The sequence below is a fragment of the Leptopilina heterotoma genome, unplaced genomic scaffold (assembly GCF_015476425.1).
Source record: "Leptopilina heterotoma isolate Lh14 unplaced genomic scaffold, ASM1547642v1 Lhet_52, whole genome shotgun sequence".
NCBI classification, from domain to species: domain Eukaryota; kingdom Metazoa; phylum Arthropoda; class Insecta; order Hymenoptera; family Figitidae; genus Leptopilina; species Leptopilina heterotoma.
The window spans coordinates 1,349,322-1,373,156 of record NW_025111114.1 but is presented as its reverse complement, the minus strand read 5'-3'; the positions used below and the strand labels follow the sequence as shown (position 1 = coordinate 1,373,156).

The following is a 23,835-nucleotide window of genomic DNA, read 5'->3' as shown; positions in this document are numbered from 1 at the left end:
TAAAGAATTTTGTCAATAACTTTTACAATAATTGGATTTTTTTAACGAATTTTAATAAAATTTTTAAGAATAATAATTATACATTTTTCGAAGAATTCGATAATAATTGAATTCCTAAAAAGAATTTTATTATTTACGAAAATAATAATTGAATCCCTGTAAAAATTTTATTATTAATGAAAATAATTGAATAATAGCGAAGAAATTAAAAAAAAAAATTTGTAAATAAATGAATTTCTATGAAATTTTTATTATTTTATGAAAATAATTAAAGGTTTGCGTAGAATTTTATTAAATTTTTTTTAAATACTTGAATTCTTTTGGAAAATTTTATAAAAAAATAGTAGATATTTAAAATCATTGAATTGAGGAAAATTTTTAAAAATAATTGAAATTTTGCCAAGAATTTTATTAAAATTTTTGAAAATAATTGAATTTTGGAGAAGAATTTAATTATTTTTAAAGATAATTGAAATTTTGCCAAGAATTTTATTAAAATTTTTGAACATAATTGAATTTTGGAGAAGAATTTAATTATTTTTAAAGATAATTGAATTTTTGAGAATTTTTAAACATTTTTTAACATAATTGAATTTTTGTGATGAATTTTGTTACTTTAGAAAATAATTGAATTTCTGTAATAATTTGTAATTTTTACAAAATTAAATTTTTTCGGTGTTTTTTTAACTAAATTCAATTATTTCTAAAAAATTCACGCTCTAATGCTTTTAAAATTAAACTATAATCTAAAATTTTTAACTGAAATCCATTTTTAAATCAATTTTTATTAAGAAATTCTAAAAAAATTCAATTATTAAAATACAAAAAAAGCAATTTATTGAATAATTGCATGTTTCTTATAATTCAATTCCAATAAAAAATGTTATTAACAAATTTTTAAATAATTGAATTCTTTCGACAAATTTTAATAAAACTTTTATAAGAATAATTACATTTTTCGAGAAATTCGATTAAAATTATATTAAAAATAATTGAAATTCTGCAATGCGTTTTATTATTTATGAAAATAATTGAAAAAAAGAATTTTATTATTTACGAAAATAATTGAATCCCTGTAAAAATTTTATTATTTTATGAAAATAATTAAAGGTTTGCGTAGAATTTTATTAATTTTTTTTTTAAATAATTGAATTCTTTTGGAAAATTTTATTAAAATAGTAGATATTAAAAATCATTGAATTGAGGAAATTTTTTGAAAATAATTGAAATTCTGACAATAATTTACGAATTTTTTTGTCTTTTCTCAATAGAAAATAGTATCAAAAGTCTCATAAAATGTTTAATTTCTCCACCTGAGAACGCCAAGGTCGCCACTAGGTGGCGAGGAATCTAGCCATCTAGCGGTGACCTTGGCGTTCTCAAGTGGAGAAATTAAACCACCATTTTATCTCTTCGAACCTTTTTTATAAATAAGTTAGTTTTTAAAAATTTTAACATAACGTTTTTACGTCTTTCCTTTTTTTTACGTTTTTGCGTTTTTACGCAAATTTACTAATTTAATAATTAGTTATTAGGAATGTTATTACTAAAAAAAGTTACTAATAAAATCAGTGACTGAATTTCCACCATAAAATTAGTTATTTTCGATTGATTTTAATTTAGAGAGTACGGGTGCGGTTTCACTAACGTTCGTAAATCGTAAGTAATGGTTTTTGCGAAAAAGAGTAAAAAAAAAAAAATTGTCAAAAACTTACATTTACATCGAATCTGCCCTCGGCCATTATGGCTGATGTCCTCTAGGAGCCAAGAAGTCACCGATTCCCGTCTCTTGCCACCGGTAATTTTGCCTCTCTCTTTCTCTCTCTCGTCCGTGGTATTCCTTTTCGATTCAAATCCATTAATCACTAGCAGCACACGGCCAACACGACCAGAGCTCGATAAAAGCTGTATTTAATTTTTCAGCCGAGCAGCGTTTTATATTTAAATGGAAATCGGAAAGGACTTGCAACCATTTTGCTCTATATACATATATATATATATATATATAAATATAAATAAACGAGTGCAAAGCATAGGTAGCGTCGCTCTTTCAACTGTTGACTTTGACGAAGATGTATTTCAAGCATGAATAATTGAATATATGCATACAAAATCTAACAGTATCTTTTTGATATTGGAACAGATCTGCGGTACTGAGTTTATATGTATATATATATATAAAATTCAGTTTTCTCGTTTCGCATGGGGAAAAATCGCAAAGATTCGCGCGCGGAGAGTTTGAGATTTACAAGTACGACAGAATTTATTTCAAAAAGGTCACCCACACCAATTCCAAATTCAACTTCATTTGGTAACATTTCATTTAGGCGAATAAATTTCCCGACGGGAAAGTTTTCTCATTTTAGCAAATTCAAGAGCATTTCGTTTCATATAATTTATATTACTTTGAAACGTATATCATTAATTGTAACCACCCTGCTTCTTCTTTTTTTTATTAGTAACCAATTATCATTTTTCTTTGTCAACTATATATATTTTTTTCTTATCTTCTTTTTTGTTAATATAACAGTCAATCTCTCTGTCTCTCTCTCTCTCTCTCTCTCTAAAGAATTAGTAAAAATGTTTTTTAACTTTAATAAATTAGAGACACTCACTTTTTATTATTAAAAATATTTTAACAATAAATTTTTTATTTTTATTAATAAAAAATTATTTAGATTAGTTCTAGATCTTTCAAATTTGTTTAACAAAAAATTTACTAATAGTTTAGTAGAAATTAATATTTATTAGAAAAATTATTAGTATTAGTATTAGTAATTATAATTAGTATTAGTAATAATTTATTAGTAAAACATTTACTAAATTTAAAAAAAGGTTTGCATTAGTGAAAATTAAAAATTCAAAGACAAAATGTTCAGTAGAAAATTGTATCAATAAATAGTAAATTCTACTAATTTATTACGAAAATTCACTAATTCAAAAGCAAAAAGTTTATTAGTAAATTTTACTAATAAATATTTTCTACTAATTTGTTAGTAAATTTTATTAATAAATATTTTCTACTAATTTGTTAGTAAATTTTACTAATAAATAGTATTTTCTATTAATTTATTAGTAAAAATTCAAAAGCAAAAAGTTTAGTAGCATATTATACCAATAAATAGTAAATTCTACTAATTTATTGCTAAAATTCATTAATTCAAAAGCAAAAAGTTTAGTACTACATTTTAATAATAAATATTTTCTACTAATTTATTAGTAAAATTCACTAATGTAAAACCAAAAAGTTAGAGGTAAATTTTACTAAACAAATAGTCATTTCTACTAAATTATTAGTAAATTTCTCTATTAAATAGTAATTTCTACAAAAGTATTAGTAAATTTAACTAAAAAATAGTCATTTCTACTAAATTCTTAGTAAATTTCAATGATAAATAGTATTTTCTATTAATTTATTAGTAAAAATTACAAATTCAAAAGCAAAAAGTTTAGTAGTAAATTTTACCAATAAATAGTCAATTCTACTAATTTATTCCTAAAATTTACTAATTCAAAAGCAAAAAGATTAGTAGTAAATTTTACTAATACATAGTAATTTTTACTAATTTCTTACTAAAATTCACTGATTTAAAATCAAAAAGTTTAAAGGTATATTTTACTAAAAAATAGTCATATCTACTAATTTAAATCAAATCAAAAAGTTTAAAAGTAAATTTTACTAAAAAATAGTCATATCTACTAATTTATTAGTAAATTTGACTAATAAATAGTATTTTCTATTAATTTATTAGTAAATTTTAATAATAAATAGTATTTTCTATTAATTTATTAGTAAAAATCACAAATTCAAAAGCATAAAGTTTAGTAGTAAATTTTGCCAATAAATAGTAAATTATCTACTAATTTATTACTAAAATTCACTAATTTAAAAGCAAAAAGTTTAGTAGTAAATTTTACTAATAAACAGTACCTATTTTCAACTAATATATTAATAAAGTTCACTAATTTAAAATCAAAAAGTTTATAAGTAAATTTTACTAATAAATAGTAATTTCTATTAATTTGTTAGTAAATTTAACTAAAAAATTGTATTTTCTATTAATTTATTAGTAAAAATCACACATTTAAAAGCAAAGAGTTTAGTAGTAAATTTTACCAATAAATAGTAAACTCTACTAATTTATTAGTAAATTTTACCAATAAATAATAATTATTACTAATATATTACTAAAATTCACTAATTAAAAGAAAAAAGTCAGCAACTAATTTAAAATTAGTAAATATTTTTACAAATTCAAATTTAGAGAGATTTTAATTAATTATTAGTCAAATATTTACCAAACAACAGTTTTCCTAATTACTACCCCCCCATTTATTTTCATAAATAATTAATAAAGTGAAATAATTTTGCTACTTAATTAATTTTATGAAATTTATACATTAAAATTAACTTTTGAAATTTGAAATAGTAAAAAAGTTTATTAACTTGAATTACAGACACTGACTTTTTATTAGTAATAATATTTTGACAATAACTTTTATATTTTTATTAATATAAAATTATTCAGATTAGTTACGGATCTTTCAAATTTGTTCAACAAAAATTTACTAAGAATTTAGTAGAAATTACTATTTATTAGTCAAATTTTACTAATAATTTAGTAGAAATTACTATTTATTAGTAAAACTTTCTAATTCAGAAACAAAAAATCAGTCACCAATTAAAATTTTTAAACATTTTTACTAATTCAAACTTAGGAAGATTTTAATTAATTATTTAATTGATTATTGGTAAAAAGTTTTAAAAAGTCTTTTTATAATTATCTCTCTTTATTTTCTTAAATAATTAATTAATAATGCAAAATAATTTTGCTGCTTAGTTGGACTAAATTTAAACATTAAATTCAAGGTTTAAAAATTATTTTCAATTTAATTTCCGTCGTACGATATAAAAATTGCATTTTTATATTATTTTATATTTATATTTTATATTTATGGTATTTATTAATTAAAATAATATTTATAGGTACATTATTTATTATTATAATTAAAATACATTTGAAAATATCAAAATTAAATATTAAATAAAATTGGTAAAATTCTTATTTTCTGTTCCATAAATTTTGAATTTTAATTAAATTTATTAAATTCCTTTTTTGCAATTAAATTTTTTTAACTAAATTCATTTAATTTCCTTCTTTTAATGAAATATTTTTAACAAAATTCTTTTAATTACAGTTTTTAAATTAAATTTACATAATTAAATTTATTGAATTTTATAAATACTGAATATTTAAATATTTCAAAAATGGAATATTTATTTTATATTTTAATTACGCAAAAATAAATTATCACCATTTTTCAATATTACTCAATTAAAAAAAGCACAATTAAATTAAAACTCACTTCATTAATAAATTATTTACAGTCATTGACGATATTAACGATAATTGTCTGATCATCTTTATATTATTCTCATAAAATGACGCACTTTTATGAATTTATTTACAATCCATCAAAAAATCGACAATTAAATGGTCGAGGGAGAGAAAATTTGCAAAATAGTACAGTAAATAATATTTAATTACGCTTTTTTTCATTTAACAATTAAAATGAAAATTCCAATTCAATTTATACCTAAAATATAATGAAAATTGATGTACGAAAAATTATTAAAAAGAAATAATTAAATTAAAAATTAAATTTTCGCAAATTTCTATCACATAAATTATAATTAAAATCTGTTAAAATGAATTTTCATCTAAAAATAAATAATAATTCAAATAATTTGAAATGATTGATTCTTGAAAGCAGACAAAGTGGATTTTCAATTTATTTTTAAAATGAAATTTATATTCAAACATCAATTTAATAAAATTGGACTCTCTCAATTTGAATTCGTAAAAATGTTTGCTAATTTAGGTTATTGACTGACTTTTTGCTTTTGAATTAGTAAATTTTACTAATTTAATTTTTACTTTACTTTTTTATTCTTTATTTTACTTTACTTTTAATTAGTAATTTTTACTGATTTATTACTTAAATTCACTAATTTAAAAGCAAAAAGTTTAGTAGTAAATTTTACTGCTAAATAGTAATTTCTACTAATTTATTAGTGAATTTTATTAATAAATATTATTTTCTACTAATTTAATAGTAAAATTCACTAATTCAAAAGCAAAACGTTTAGTAGTAAATTTTGCCAATAAATAGTAAATTATCTACTAATTTATTACTAAAATTCACTAATAATAGTATTTTCTACTAATTTATTAGTGAATTTTACTAATAAATAGTAATTCCTACTAATTTATTAGTAAAATTCACTAATTCAAAAGCATAAAGTTTAGTAGTAATTTTTACTGTTAAATAGTGATTTGTACTAATTTATTAGTAAATTTTACTAATAAATAGTATTTTCTACTAATGTATTAGTAAAATTCACTAATTCAAAATCAAAAACTTTAGAAGTAATTTTTATTGATTAATAGTAATATCTACTAATTAATTAGTATAGATATAACTATTAATCAATGAATGAAATAAATAAATTTCAAATTTTTCTAGAAAAAAAATTTATCTGCTAAAAAATATTTTAAATTTTCGATAGTTTACTTTTCACTATTTAAATTTTAACTGTAGTTTTTCTGGAATTTTTTTAGTTTATTTTTTAGTTTTTATTATTTAATTTTATTTATTTTTTACTTTTTTCGAATTGACTGACTTTTTGCTTTTGAATTAGTAAATTTTAGTAATTTTCACTAATTTTAGTATTAAATTAGTTTAAATTTAATTAAATTTAATTAAATTAACTGAAAAATTTCCAGAAAAACTGCAATTGAAATTTATATAGTAAAAAATAAAATTTCGAAAAATCCAAAAATTTTTTAGCAAATCTAGAAAAATTTGAAATTTATTTCAATTTTTTTTTTTAGAAAAGCAAAATACACCTTTAAAAGAAGAAGTTGTAAGAGCTTGAGAGTCCAACTCATATTTTCCCGAGGAATGATATATATTTTTTTTTGCTCGTCGATCTTTGCATAAAAATGAATTATTTATTTTTAAGAAAACGTTGCATTTCTAAAAATCTGTCCTCTCAACTGCTTTTTTTTTCTTTTTCTTTCTTTGTCGCCTTTATTTTTGTTGAATATTTCACGGCACGAAATCTATTCGCAAGAGGTAGAGAGGATAGAGGGAAATAGGAAAGGGAAAACGTTAAAATGATGCCCGATCAAGACGTGGAAAAGCCCCTGAGGGCGAAAATGGTTGAAATACAAACAGACGCCTAGCACTGAATTTTGTTTCCATTTCAGAGTGCATTTGCGAACCAAGTATCGACGAAAAATGAGGAGTATGTGTTTTTACGTGCACTTCACCTAAATTGGAACTCGTATGGTTCTTGCAATGCAACTTCAAACAAAAAAAAAAAAAAAATTCGTACCGCTGTAACACTCAAATTTTTCTCCCATCACAATTTTTTTTTATTTAAGTTTATTATTTAATTTTATTATTTGTTATTTCTTTAAGTTCATTATTTATTTACGTTTATTATTTAATTATTATTTATTAATTTTATTACTTATTATTTCTTTCAGTTCATTATTTATTTCAGAATATTATTTAATTATTATTTAATAAATAATAATAATAATACTTTCATTTGGATATTTTTTCCTTTTTCATGTACTTCACTATTTAGTCGATATTCATAATTCAAACGTCATTTGTCACGTTATTTATTCGTATTGACAATGTCATGAAGAAAACGAATAAAGTCGCTGAAATAAAGTTCCACTTTTTGTGCAAAATAAAATGTTAATGGCATTTCTGTCAATTTTTACTATTTCCGGCTGAGTAAATTTTACCATTTCAGAAATAAAGTTTATTTACTTTATAATAAATAAATCATATTTGTATAGTAATAAATAAATTATATTTGTATAGTAATAAATAAATTATATTTGTATAGTAATAAATAAATTATATTTATATGGTAATAAATAAAGTACATTTATATTGTAAGAAATAAAGTCTATTTACTTTATAATAAATAAATTATATTTGTCTAGTGATAAACAAATTATATTTACTTTATGTTTATAATAAATAAATTATATTTATACCGTAATAAATAAAGTACATTTATTTCCTAATAAATAAAAATTTTACTATTCCGTAAAAATTAGTAAAAAAAAAAACGAAGTAAAATTTTTATTATCAAGTAATGTTATTAAAAAAATTTTATATTTTTTCAATATTTAATTATTTATCGCCTGTAGAAGCAAAATTTAATCAAAGGGAAATAGCGAAAGAAAATAATAATATTGACAAAAATAAGCAGAAAAATTCCAGACACTTTTGTAAAAATTTAAAAGTTACTTTATTCCATTTTTTCCCCCGGTGTAACTTTAATTAGAGAGAAACTACTTTGAGTTTAAAAATCAAGTTTAATAAAATTTTTAATCAATATTGTAAGAATATATAGGTATTTTTTCTATGAATTGAAACATTCTATCGAAAAAGGAAAATTTGTAATTTGAAAATAAGAGAAATACGACATGAATAAATGTGAAAACGACATTTATTCGTATTGACAAGTGTAATTTTCTTCAAAGAAAATAATATTCGTTCTACTTCGTATAATTCAAAATTTCAATGTGAGAGCATAGATTGAAACAATACATTTCACGTTCTTCAATAGGAACAATAGAAATAGTAATCATATAAATAATAATAATTAAAAAAAAACATAATAATGAAACTAAAAATAATTATACAATAATCAAAGTATAATGAAAATGAAAATAATAAAATAAAACTAAAAATAATTATAACAATAAAAATACAAAAAGTAAAAATAAGAAAATAAAACTAATAATAATTATAAGAATAAAAGTACAAAAAAAGTAAAAATAAGAAAATAAAAGAAAAAAAAATTATAACAATAAAAATAGAAAGAATAAAAATAATAAAAAATAATTATAATAATAAAACAAAAATAAATAAATAAAAACAATAAAATCCACGTCGTGGATGTAGTAATTTAAATTTACATAAAATTTTTCAAAAATAAATTAAACTATTTACAAAAATTCTAATAAAATCCTTCCTAAGAATTTATAATTTATTTATTTATTTAATAAATAAATAAATAAATAAATAAATAAATAAATAAATAAATAAATAAATAAATAAATAAATAAATAAATAAATAAATTATTTTTACAAGTAATAAAATTTTTCACATGAATTCAATTATTTTCATAAATAATAACATTTATAGGATTTCAATTATTTTTAATACAATTTTAAATAAATTCCTCAAAAAATTTAATTATTTTCAAAAATTTTTTGCAAGAATTCAATTACATTTCACAAATAATGAAGTTCTTCGCTGAAATTCAAATATTTTCAAAATCTACTATTTTAATAAAATTTCTGAAATGAATTCAATTATTTACCAAAAAAATGTAATAAAATGCGTTCCATGAATTCGATTATTTTCATAAATAATACAATTCTTTCCAGGATTTCAATTATTAAAAAAAAAATGTAATAAAAATTCTTTACAAGAATTCAATTATTTTCCCAAATAATAAAATTCTTTACAGAATTTTAATTATTTTTAATACAATTTCAAGTAAATTCTTCAAAAAAATGTAATTATTTTCAAAAATATTCAAAATTCAATTATTTTTGAAAATTTATTAGAAAATTCTACGAGAATTCAATTATTTAAATACAAAAATAAATAATTTATTGAATAAATAAATGTTTTTCAAAATTTAATCCTCATAAAGAATTTTACCAACAAATTTATAAATAATTTTATTTTTTCGACGAATTTTAATAAAATTTTTACGAATAATTATATTCTTGTGATGAATATTGTTATTTATGAAAATAATTGAATTTTTCAAACAATTTTATTAAAATGCCTCAAAATAATTGAATTTTCGTGAATAATTTTGTTATTTATCTTTAATAATTAAATTCTTTCGAAGAATTATTTATATACAAATAATTGAATACAATAAATACAATTTTAAATAAATCTAAAATAATTGATTTCTTTCAAACAATTTTACTAAATTTTTTTTTGAAAATAATTGAATTCCTAAAAAGCATTTTATTATTTATGAAAATAATTGAATTCCTGCGAACGATTTTATTAGAATTTTCTAAAATAATTGAATTTCCAAAAAATAATTTATTATTTCTAAAAATAATTGAAGTTTTGTGATGAATATTGTTATTTATGAAAATAATTGAATTTTGCAAAGAATTTTATTAAAAGCCTCAAAATAATTTAATTTTCCGGAACAATTTTGTTATTTATCTTTAATAATTGAATTGTTTCGAAGAATTATTTACGTAAATAATTGAATTCTTGAGAAGAATTTTATCAAAATCTAATAGAATTATTGAATTATTTCAAAAAAATTTAATTAAAATTCTATTTAAAATAATTGATTTATTTCAAACAATTTTATTAATATATTTGAAACGAATTGAATTCCTGATGTAAAAAACTTTTGTAAATAATTGAACTCTTCCAAAGAATTTGAAAAAAAAACACTTTTTTAAATAATTGATTTTTTTAATTGATTTTAATTTTAATTGATTTTTAAAAATAGTTATGACAATAAAAATAGAAAAAATGAAAAGAAAAAAAATTACAATAATAAAATTAAAAATAATTATAATAATGAAAATAGTAATAGCAAATAATGATAAATAACAATAAAAATACCTTATTCTGCAAAATATTCTCTGCAGAATAAATGCATTGTTTTTTTTTCTATTATTTGTGCTAATTTTGAAATAGATAAATTTTGAAATATCTATAAAACAGTCAATTTGTTTTCCCAATAAGCCCTGAAAATGCCTGTATCTATACGTGTTAATCAATATAACAAGAACTTTGTATTTCATTCAATTCTGATGGGAGGAGAATTTCAGCACGAACGAGAAAAGGAAATGATAAAATCAATCGTGCAATTCCTTCAGTTGCAATCATATAACATTGAACAGAAATGAGAGAAACGGATATTCACATATATATACTTATATATAATAAATAATATAATATAATATAATAAAAATATAATAAATAATAAAAAAATAATTTTAAATAAAATATAAAAATAAAAAAATTAATTAATATAATTAATATTTATATTTAATTTTTTAATAATTGATTGATCATTAATAATTATTTATTATTTAATATTTAATTAATAACTCATATATTTATTTATTATAATATATTATATTATATTATGAACATAATAAATAAAATATTATGAGAGGCTGGTGGTGACATTTCTGAAATTCAAACTCATTAGCGTATCAATTTTATGCAAGTAATTATTTTCACGGTGACGAATGTTGCTTCGCGATTTTTATATTTTATATATGATCACACGCGAGTTTTCGAGTACATCGCGTAATTAATGCTGCTCGGCTAATGAAGACTCTATACTCTTTTCGAGTAATTAACACAGATTTTATCGTACATTATCATATAAAAATAATAATAATAAACATGCAGGACATGCAGATATTAAGACATTATGCATATAATTATATCGAAAACAAAAGGGGGTCACACTTTTTTAACATATAAATGACAATACTTTCACCAAAAAAAAAAAAAAAAAAAAAAAATCTTAAATTACAGGAAAGAAAAATTTTCACCTTTTCATATTAAATAGAATTATTTTTATGAAATTTACCATTGTCTATTTAACATTATATTCTATTATTCTATAATAATTATAATATAATATAATCATATTTTAATAATTTTCTAATTTTCATTTTTATTAATTATTAATACTTTATATAATTTAGTAGAGTATTACTTAATATAATAAAAAGGCAAAAGTTGTTCAACCGTATAAATATTTTACTTCTTTTAAAAATTCAATTTAGTCTTTAAAACTGCATCAATGATCAAATAATGTTAATCGTTTCGAGGGGAAAAACATTTGTGTAAATAGAATTATCTCTGAAGTCAGTGATTCCCGATTAATAAACTTGAAATTAACCAGATACATTCAACTGATATTCGAATCTAAAAGAGGAAACAAAAAATTGTCGACTAAAAATATACAAACTATTAATTCCCTTGAGAATTTATAACATAATTTAAAAAATTCCATACCACGTCTGCTTTCGAATAAATAATTAACACTTACTTTTTTTAATTAATAATTTGTAATTAATAAATAATTTCTATTGAATAATTTGTAATTAATAATAATTAATTGTTGAACAATAATTTTTAATTAATAATTAATCAATAATTTTTAAATAATAATTAATTTTTAATCAATAATTTTTAAATATTAATAATCTTTAACGTCCTTTGATATTAAATTATTAAAATAAAATTTTAATAATAATAAATTATTAAAATAATTTTTAAATAATAATTTAGAATTAATTTTTAATCAATAATTTTTAGTTAATAATTAATAATAGGTGAGTATAATAATGTACATTTTTACATACTCTCAGCGTACTTGAATATTGATGTACATTGAAACAACTGAAAATTTCAGACATTACTGGTTTTCATAAATTAATTATAATTTTATGTTAAACTTTGTACGCAGTTTATAATGTAACAGTGTGTATTTATTTTTTTTTCTTTCAGAGAACAGAAAGAATTTATTTTCCTTTTTTAATGAAACAATTTGTTACAAATATAATAGAGTATTGAAATTTCTTTTTGATTTCAAATAATTTTGTATAATTAAAAATAAAAATAAAATGTTAATTTCAGTTTCTGTATTGAAAATAAGTTTAATAAATAAAGAGATGTATATTATAAGGTAAACGACCCAGTAGATGCAAATTTACCAGAGACTGAATATGAATAAATAATTTATACAAAAATAATATTTTTTTTAATATATATATATATATTACTGAAATCGAAAGCCAATTTTTAATTATACAAAAAAAATTACTTTCTATACTTTTGACTGTGGGAAAAATAAAGAATATCAAATTTTTTGCTCGCAACTATTTAATGATTTAAGGGGCAAAGTTTCAATTATCAAAGTTTTCGAACATCGGGAAAATATTCAAATTTACAACGAAATATTTTAAATATTTAATATTTTGCTAAATTATTCTAAACTTTAGGATAGATATATTTTGTAAAATGAGCTTTCTGGAAATTTTCCCAAAGTATTTAATAAATTTCACTTGTTCTGTTCTCTTGAAATTAGAATTTTCGAGTTAATTATGTAATTAATAGGAAAGTTTATTTAATTAACAGGAAAAATGATTTAATTAATAAGAAAATTAATTTAATTACTAGGACAATTAATTTCATCAGTAAAAGTTTATTTAATTAATAAGATAGTTAATTTAATTTAATAATAAAAGTTAATTTGATGTAAAAAAAATGTACGATCCTAAAAGTTCATTAAATCAATAAAAGAGTTGAGTTTTAAAATTAAATTAATAATCAAAACAACAGCAAAAATTAGTAAGCGAAACTAAAAAAAAAAAATTTTCTTCAATTAAAGTGAAATTGAAAATTTGCAGAAAAGAAAATTTTTAATTTTTATCAACGAGTCAAAGATCAAGGTTAAAAATCTCAGTTCAGTCACCGTCAGTATGCGCTACTTGAACACAAAATAACTTTCTCCATCCAGTGACTTTACCTTGTCACACACGTGGTAGCCTATTTCTCTCTTCAAATTAGATTCTATTTTTACCTTCACGTTATAACACTTGACGCATAAAGTTACTTCACATTGTAATAAAAATTATTTTCTTCAATAAATCTTTAATTGCAAATGTAGAATTTATTTTTTCCAATTCAATATAAAAATCCTGTTCTATTCGCACACTTTGAAAAAAAAATTACGTAACTAGCGAAACATGTTTCTAAATATTATTATAAAAAAATTTTCTTCTTCTTTGAAACAAATTGTTTACTTATGAGAATATTTTTAAAAAATTTTATTTTTGATTACATATTTTATTTTTATTAATATATTATTGATCAAAAAAGTCATTTGTGTAAAATAAAATTTGTTTTGATAAATAAAAAGTAATTTGCGTTAAATAAAATTATTGGTTCAAAGTAAAAAAAATATGTCTGCGAAATAACAAGTTATTTGTGCAAGATAAAATTATTGGTACTAAAAACAATTATTATTTGTGCTAAAAAAATGATTCTTCAAAATAAAAAGTTATTTCTTCAAAATAAAAAGTTAATTAAGCGAAATAAAAAATTATTCCTGCGAAATAAAAAGTTAATTAAGCGCTAAATGGAATTACTTGTGATAAATAAACAATTATTTATGATAAATAAAATTATTTGTTTAAATATAAAATTATTTCTGCCAAATAAAAAGTTATTTGCGCTAAATAAAATTATTTCTTCAAAATAAAACGTTATTTCTGCGAAATAAAAAGTTAATTAAGCGCTAAATGGAACTATTTCTGATTAATAAACAATTATTTATGCTCAATAAAATTATTTGTTCCAATAAAAAATTATTCTGCCAAATAAAAAGTTCTTTGTGCTAAAAAAAAATTATTCTTCAAAAGAAAAAATTATTTCTTCAAAATAAAAAGTTATTTCTTCAAAATAAAAAGTTATTTCATCGAAATAAAAAGTTAATTAAACGCTAAATATAATTATTTGTGACGATAAAACAATTATTTATGCCAAATAAAAAGTTATTTTGTGCTAAAAAAATTATTCTTCAAAAGAAAAAGTTATTTCTTTAAAATAAAAAGTTAATTAAGCACTAAATGGAAATATTTTTGATAAATAAACAATTATTTATGCTAAATAAAACTATTTGCTCAAATAAAAAATTATTCTGCCAATTAAAAAGTTCTTTGTGCTAAAAAAAATTATTCTTCAAAATAAAAAGTTATTTCTGCGAAATAAAAATTTAATTAAGTTCTACATGGAATTATTTGGGATAAATCAACAATTATTTATGCTAAATAAAATTATTTATTTAAATAAAAAATTTATTTCTGACAAATAAAAAGTTATTTTTGCTAAAAAAATTATTCTTCAAAATAAAAAGTTATTTCTGCAAAATAAAAAGTTATCTGTGCCTAATAAAAAGCTTTCTGAACTAAATTAAATTGTCAGTGGTTAATATACAATTATTTTTAGTAATGAAAAAATTATTTGTGTTAAATAAAAAGTTATCTGTGTTAAATAAAATTATTGGTTCAAAAGAAAAAATTATTTCTGCGAAATAAATAATTATTTGTGCTAAATAAAATTATTCGAGTTAAATAAAAAATTATTTGTGCCAAATAAAAAGCAATTTGTACTAAATAAAATTATTTTGAAAGTAAAAAATTATTTCTGCAAAATATAAAGTTGTTTGTGCTTAATATAATTATTTGTGATAAACAAACAATTATTTGTGTTAATGAAAAAATTATTTTTGCTAAATAAAAAGTTATTTGTGCTAAATATAAAGTTATTTGTGCTAAATAAAAAATTATTCCTGCTAAATAAAATTATTTGTGCTAAATGAAAAACTATTTCTGCTAAGTAAAATGTAATTTGTGCTTAATAAAAAGTAATTTGTTATTTATCCGAATGATTAAAAAAAAGTTCAAAAATAACAAAACACCAAAGAAGTGACCACTTTTTAAAATAAAATTAAAATTAAACCCAACGAAACAGTAATTATACTGTAAAATTTCGCACAAAGTTGCGTGCGGGAAAATAATACATTTTCATAACATAAAAATGAAATTCATCATTCCTCATGGTTCGATTACAATAACAAGCCGTATAAGCCGGAACATCACTTTATACTTTATAGCACTGACAGCTAGTTAAGTGGTTATGAGACTGGTTCACTGCTTTTCCAATCTGAACTCTATGTGTATATATACATAGATATAAATTCAAGCTAACCTAGCCTTGGGTTGCTTTAGAGTCAAGGGAATCTCAATATATATATATACATACACTTGTGTATCACAAAAAAATAGAAAAATTAAATTTACCTCATCTTTTTAGAAACCTATATCAAAACCAACATGCACCATAAATTTAAAAAAGGGAAATTTAATCAATTCCATTCTCTTTTTCCTTTTTCCTTCAAACTGTCAAAATCTCAACTTGTAAAAAAAAGAGAGAGTAAAAAGTTCTTTCTTTTGTCAAATTATAATTCCAATTATTCAAATTGGAATTTAGATTTTTACATTTTTTTTCTGATGACAGTTCATTTTCATCAATATTTAAAACTGATAATCGCACTTCAAATTTAACAAAATGAAAATTCGATTTCGACATTTTTCATTTCATTCTATCTCCTTTAGAAACAGAGTGTTGCACTTGAAGAAATCAATTTTTATTTATCATCACTTTATATTATATTTTTATAATATAATTTTACTTTATTTTATATTTTAAGGTTTCTAAAATTATTTAATACTATTTTATATTTTTTGAAATATTTTCACACAGAACTTTATATTTTTATCAAAAATTGATTTATAGTTTATATTTTTATAGTTATAAAAAATAATATTGCACTTTTAGGAGAAATAATTGAACTTGAATGCTAAGTATTGCACTTGAAGTAAAGTGCCGCATTTAAAAATGAAGTAATGCACTTAAAAAAGATGTAATGCACTTTGAAAAGAAAAATTGCACTCGAAAGTGAAGTACTTCACTTAAAAAAGAAATATTGCACTTAAAATAAAAGTACTGCACTTAAAAATATGTATTGCACTTAGAAGTGAAGTTTTGCACTTGAAAGAGAAGTGCTGCACTTAAAAATGAAGTAATGCATTTAAAAAAGATGTATTGCACATAAAAGAAGTTTTTAACTTAAAAAAGAAGAACTGCACTTAAAAAAGAAATTTTGCACTAAAATGGAAGTACTGCACTCCGAAAGGAAGAATTGCACTCGAAAGTGAAGTACTGCACTTGGAAAAAAATAGTACACTTAAAAAAGAAGTACTGCACTTAAAAATATGTATTGCACTTAAAAGTGAAGTTTTGCAGTTGAAAGAGAAGTACTGCACTTAAAAAAGATGTAATGCACTTCGAAAAGAAAAATTGCACTCGAAAGTGAAGTACTTCACTTAAAAAAGAAATACTGCACTTAAAATAGAAGTACTGCACTTAAAAATATGTATTGCACTTAGAAGTTATGTTTTGCACTTGAAAGAGAAGTGCTGCACTTAAAAAAGAAATTTTGCACTAAAATGGAAGTACTGCACTCCGAAAAAAAGAATTGAACTCGAAAGTGAAGTACTGCACTTGAAAAAAAATACTGCACTTAAAAATATGTATTGCACTTAAAAGAGAAGTTTTGAACTTGATTGTTAAGTACTGCACTTAAAAAATATGTATTGAACTTGAAAAGGAAGTATTGCACTTGAGAAAGAAATACTGCACTCAAAAGGAAACAATAGATTGAACTTATAAATTATTGAACTCGAAAAAGAATTTATTATTTCTTGCAAAATGTTTTAAATACACTCGGAAAATAAAAATAAGTAAAAATAGAAGAAAGAAAAAATGAAGTAAGTAAAAAAAGGAAGGAAAATAAGAAATTTTTTCCTCAGAAAAAATAAAAAGGAACTTTAATTGATAAAGGATATATGTCAATCAAAATTGACACTAAGTTTATTTTCAACTTTCAAAATTGATTGAAGATAAACAAATGAATTTTGAGATATTATCTAGGAAAACTGTAAATTTATCCACGTCATATATAAATGAGAAATGTTTAAGGCCATTAATTAAAAAACTTTTTATCATGCAAAGAATATAGAGTTCAAATTTAATTCCAATTGGAAAGTTTTAAATCTAATGAACTGGCTAATAATAAATTCGTCTTAATCGAGAAATTTTGAAACAAGAGTCATTGAGAGTAATTCAAATCGTTGTAATAATAGACAAATTCAAATCTGAATTGAGTTGAAAGTAACAAATTGTTCGTAAAATTTTGATTGACTTTTTCCTTTTGCAATTAGTTGAAAAAAAAAAATTAGTAGTAGAAACTAATTAATTTTTAGTAACAAATAACGAATTTTTAGTAGAAAATAATTATTAATAGAAAATATTTTAAAATTATTTATTTTTAAGTTTTAACTAATCCAAATTTTCAAAAAGCAATTGCAAGAAAAAAATTATCGAAAATACAATTAATTAAATCAGTGACTGATTCTTTTACTAATCAAATTAGTTATTTTTAACTAATCCAAATTTTCAGAAAACAATTGCGAGAAAAAAGTTCTCTTTACTCAGAAATTATTTTGTCACAAAAAATCTGTTTTCTAATTAATTACTATAAATTCTCTTAATATCTGAAATAGTCGAAATTTTTAACTGATTCGAATCAGTGACTGACCTTTTGCTTTCGAATCAGTTGAATTTTTCACAGATTCGAATAAAAGTAACTTTGACTTTTTGCTTTTTAAATCAGTGAGAAAATTTATTGATTCTTAACTAACGGGAATTTTTTCACAGATAAATTAGTAAATTTCTAATTGATTTAAAAGCAGAACAGTCAGTTCCTAATAACTGACAATCATTATCAGCTGATTGTCAGCTTTACTACCAATCAGTTATTTTTAACTTAATGGTTAGTGAAAAAATAAAAAAAAAGTAATCTATTTGAATCAGTAACTGACGTTTTACTTCCAAATTATTATATAAAAAATGATTCTCTGTAAAAAAAATGACTGATTGTCAGTAAAAAATAACTGACATTTCAGTAAATTTTTTTAACTGACATTAGTAAGTAAATTATTATTATTTTTTTTTATTATAATTACCAAAAATATTATTAGTATTATCGTCAGTGAAAAAATGACTAATTATCAATAAAAAAATACTAATAGAATTAGTTTAAAAAAATGTTTTGAAACATCAGGTCCTTTTAACTGACAATCAGTATCAGCTGATTGTCAGCTCTACTACCAATCAGTTATTTTTAACTAATTCAAATGTAAATTTGAATTGAATTAAAATTCACAATGTTAATTATGAAAATACAATAAAAAAAAAAAAATAAAAAATATCGATAGCTGGGAATTTTTAATTTTTCCATCTTCATTTTTCTATTTTAATTCTCTTTTATTGCCTATTGTTTCGTATTGTTTAATAACACGGTACATTATTTGATCATTTTTGCAAAAATTACGATAAAAAAACCGGTATTAATAATGATATACTAATTCAAAAAAATAATCAACCAAAAGTGATACTAACCAAATAGACGTGAGTCCTTACGCAAAAATAGTCCGTGTTTAAAAGCACAAAACCGTTTTTTGCACAGTGTCATACACAAGAAACCACATGAGAATAAAAGGGACGGTGCACTTTAAAAAGAAGATAAATCTCTTTCTCTCTCTCCTTCTCTCTTTTTCTCTCACTCGAAAAAGAAGAATCTCAATCGAATTTTGAAGGGGATGATAATGGGCGAAACGTTGCAGGGTGCAACGACCCCAATAATTGAACAATAGAATTTCTGCTCATAAGACCCGACAAACTTTTTTTTCTTTCTTTCTTTTTTTTTATTATTCACCTTTCTCCAGGAAAAAGGGAATAAAAATATTTCACGATTTGGAGGAAAAAAAATTCGACGCGAGAAGCGACTACTTCGACAAGCGGCGCTAAACTGAAAGCGAATAGAGGCGCTACGCTTGAAACTGAACAAGAATACGCGGTCTGAGCGCAGATCCAAGAGCCAGGACCAACAACCGAGAGAGAGAGAGAGAGAGAGAGAGAGAAAGAGTGAGTGGGGATATAAACTCGAACCTTGTATACCTGTTGAATGCCTACCACTGCATTGGACGTGAATATCTATAGAAGCCACACACAAACATAAAATAAAATAAAAAAAGAAAGAAAGAAAAAGGGTAGAAGGGACGATATACAAGAGGGGAAAAGGGCTCCAAAAATCCTCTCTCTCTCTCACACCATATGTAAACAATCAGAATCTCATTCGGTAACAATAGATATATATATATATAGTAGGTTTGACCTAAAAAAGTACGACCCTGTCAATGTACCGCAGTGACCTTTTATCCTGACCTTCGTCTTTTATCACTTCATTGAACGTACAACAGATAATCATAGGGTAAACCTGACCCAACGTAATTTGTATTCAGTGATAAAAGACGTGCAAGATTTGGCAGTGTTAAATCTTGATTAATTGCTCTGATTAGATACCGTTGCATTTTGTTCTATATATATGTATGTATTCTGTTAACTTGATAACGGTCAACGATAAATTTATCCTCATGCGAAAGTGACACGGGGAAATAACTTTCTTTGTATCTAAAGTGTAACCTTTAACCTTAAATACCTACTTTTGTGAATACGATTTTATTTTTAAACCGAAAAGATTTATTTTTCCTTGTTTTTTTAAGTTCGAACTATACAAGTTCTCAACTTTAACGACTTTTTTTTGACAAATGTACAGTACCGGCCAAAATTGTCAGTCCACCCATTTTTGAAGGAATGAAAAAATTTTTTAACATAAAATTTATGAAAACTCAAAATTTTTTTGGTTTATATTTTGAAAGACAATAAAATTTTGAAAAGAATAAGACCTCACAGAAGTTATTTGACCAAAATTTGTAGAAGATATTCTTAAAAATCGTCATTTTCAATGTTTTACAAAAATTTGAATAACTTCTAAAATAATGAACGCTTTTTAATAATCTTAGGCTTATTTTAAAGGTCGTTTTCTACGGAATAAGCATTACTTATAGGCATTAACCTGTAATTTTTTATTTGGAATAAGCATGACGTCAAAGTTGGATAAAAAAATTGGAAAAATTTGAAATAAATTTTTTGTACTAAAAACTATTCTAGAACATATATAAACCATGATATGGTGAAGATTTTTAAAGAAAAGTTAATAAAAAAATATGTTTGAATTTCAAAAATTATTTTTCTTTTAATAACATTATTTCAAATTTTTTGAATTTTTTTGTCCAACTTTGACGTCATGCTTATTCCAAGTAAAAAATTACAGGTTAATGCCTATAAGTAATTCTTATTCCGTAGAAAATGACCTTTAAAATAAGCCTAAGATTATTAAAAAGCGTTCATTATTTTAGAAGTTATTCAAATTTTTGTAAAACATTGAAAATGACGATTATTAAGAATATCTTCTACAAATTTTGTCCAAATGACTTCTGTGAGGTCTTATTCTTTTCAAAATTTTATCCTCTTACAAAATATAAACCAAAAAAAATTTTAGTTTTCATGAATTTTACGTTAAAGAATTTTTTTCATTCCTTTAAAAATGGGTGGACTGACAATTTCGGACGGTACTGTAAATATTTACAAAAATTACTAACTTCAGAAACAAAAGCAAAATTAAATATTTAGAATCTTTACACTCTCTTAATCAGTTAAAAAATTGTGGTTTTAACTGGCAATTATGCAAGTTTTTTATTTTTTAAATATTTTAACATTTCCAGGTTTGTCATAGGTCATATCAGGAAAATCAGGGATTTTTATTAAAGTACATACTGAAAATAATTGAATTTATATGAAGTTACAAATAATTGCAGAAATTCAATTATTTTCAAAAATAATAAAATTCTTCGCAGAGTAATTCAATTATATGTTTAAATTTTTTTTTAAATTCCACGTAAAAATTTTCAATTATCTTGAAAAATAATAAAATTCTTCTCCATAATTGAATTATTTTCAAAAAATTTTTATAAAATTCTTGGCAAAATTTAAATTATTTTTTCAAAAATTTTTCTGAATTAAATCATTTTCAATATCTACTTTTTTTATAATGAAGTTTTTTAAAAGATTTAAATTATTTTCAAAAAAAAAGTGTTGATGAAATTTAAAGCAAATATTACAATATTTTAAAAAATATTAAAATTTTTTACCGAGATTGAATTGTTTTAAATAATTGAATTCTCGTAGAATTTTCTAAGAAAAATTAATTTAAATATGAATATCAGTTAAAATTTTACATAATAATTGAATATTAAAAGCATTATAGGCATGAATTTTAAAAAATAATTTAATTTTGAATATTTTTGAAAATATAATTTTTTTTTAAATAATTGAATTAATTTAAAAAAATTTATTAAAATAGTAGATTTTGAAAATATTTGAATTTCAGCGAAGAATTTCATTATTATTTTTGGAATTCAGTTTAGAATTCAATTATTTTGAATCATTTTTGAGAATTCAATTATTCAAGGAAGAAAAAAGAAATTTCAATTATTTTTTGGAATTCAGTTTAGAATTCAATTATTTTGAATCATTCTTGAGAATTTTCTTTGAGAATTCAATTATTCAAGGAAGAAAAGAGAAATTTCAATTAATTTTTAGAATATTTAGAATTTTTTACTAAAATTCTTCTCTAATTCAATTATTTAGAATCATTTTTGATAATTTTATTTGAGAATTCAATTATTCAAGGAAGCAAAGAGCGTTCACCTAAAATATTTCTGAAATTTCAATTTAGAATTGAATTTATATTATGAATTTGATTTTTTGAAATTATATTATTTATAAAAATTGTAAAGATAACTTTTGTAAAATTCAATTATTTTTGAAATTTGTAAGTAAAATCATTCGTTTAATAATTCAAAAGTAATAATTTTATGATAGAATCTTTTTTTTCAATTTCTTCGAGAATTAAATTACTTAAATTAATTCAATATTTCATGTTTTGTAAAGTTCAATTATTTGTCGGAAATAGAAAAATTTAAAGTTTTGGATTAAAATTCGTGGTGATTACAATTTATGTTTATATATCAAACAAGAGAATGTCAATTAAAGTCAATTAATAATTTCTAAAGTTTAGTTTACAAATTCTTACTCTCTAATATAATCTTCAAAATTAATTTTCAGTGAAATTTGTCTCATTTTCAGTAATTCTATTCTTAGGATTTCAATCAGTCAAATTTTACTGAAAATCAATTAAAAATTATTGAAATATCAGTCAATTTTTTTTTGACTAATAAACTAATTTTTTAATTATTATTATTTTTTGGATGAGTAACTAATTTTTCAGTTAATATTCACTGATAATCAGTCTTTTTTTTCCTTACAATCCAGTTATTATTTACTGATTACAGAAGAAAAAAGTCATTTAAAAAGATAGTTTTATACATTATTTAAATTTTATTTTTATTCCAAAGAATTCTTTTTTAAAACAATATTGTTTGAAACGAAAAAAAAATATCTAAGAAAAAAATTAAGAACGACAGACTGTAAAACGGGATAAAAATGAAAAAACTAAATAGAGGAGGAAGGAAACAGAAATAGAAAACAAAGTAACGGAAAACAAGAGTTAAGGAGATTATCTTCTTCTTTACTTGTTTTCCGTAACTTCATATGATTCTTATTTTCTTCTCATGATAACGAATAGCGAAAAATAAAAATTAAAAGAGGTGAAGAAAAATAGAAAAATTCGTAGGAGAACGAGTAGGAGAAAAAAATGGTAACGAGTGAGGAAAACAGTGTGAAAAAGAACATAGGGAAAAAAGTAGAAATAAAAAAAAGGAAAAAAGAGAAAATTAAAAAAGAAAAATGAAAACGAAAAAAAAGGAGAAAAAGGAGAAGAAACAGAAGAAGAAGAGGAAGAAGAGAAAGGGAAAGGAAAAAAGAGAAAATGAAAAATGGAAAAGAAAAATGAAAACGAAAAAGAAGGAGAAAAAGGAGAAGAAACAGAAGAAGAAGAGGAAGAAGAGAAAGGGAAAGGAAAAAAAAGAAAATGATAAAGAAAAAGAGCAATGAAAACGAGAAAGGGGAAGAAGAAACAGAAGAAGAAGAGGAAGGGAATGGAAAAAAGAGAAAATGAATAAGAAAAAGAAAAATTAAAACGAAAAAGGAGGAGGAAAAGAAATAGAAGA

The 23,835-nt window shown here is 21.2% G+C and overlaps 1 protein-coding gene across 5 annotated transcripts in view; it reads right to left on the bottom strand.

Moving 5' to 3' along the window:
• LOC122507861 (venom dipeptidyl peptidase 4) overlaps nt 1-23,835 on the bottom strand; it is a 607,787-nt gene that overhangs the window by 478,167 nt on the left and 105,785 nt on the right. The window contains exons 1-2 of one of the 5 annotated variants that reach the window (XM_043620808.1): nt 19,205-19,634; nt 1,716-1,840 (exon numbers count right to left, since the gene is read on the bottom strand). The exons of 3 other annotated variants lie outside the window; for them this stretch is intronic. In XM_043620808.1, coding sequence (XP_043476743.1) covers nt 1,716-1,742 — 27 coding nt within the window. In that variant the 5' untranslated portion in view covers nt 1,743-1,840; nt 19,205-19,634. Of the gene's footprint in view, nt 1-1,715; nt 1,841-19,204; nt 19,635-23,835 lie in introns of those variants that run through there. One more of the 5 variants, XM_043620807.1, reaches the window with a different exon arrangement.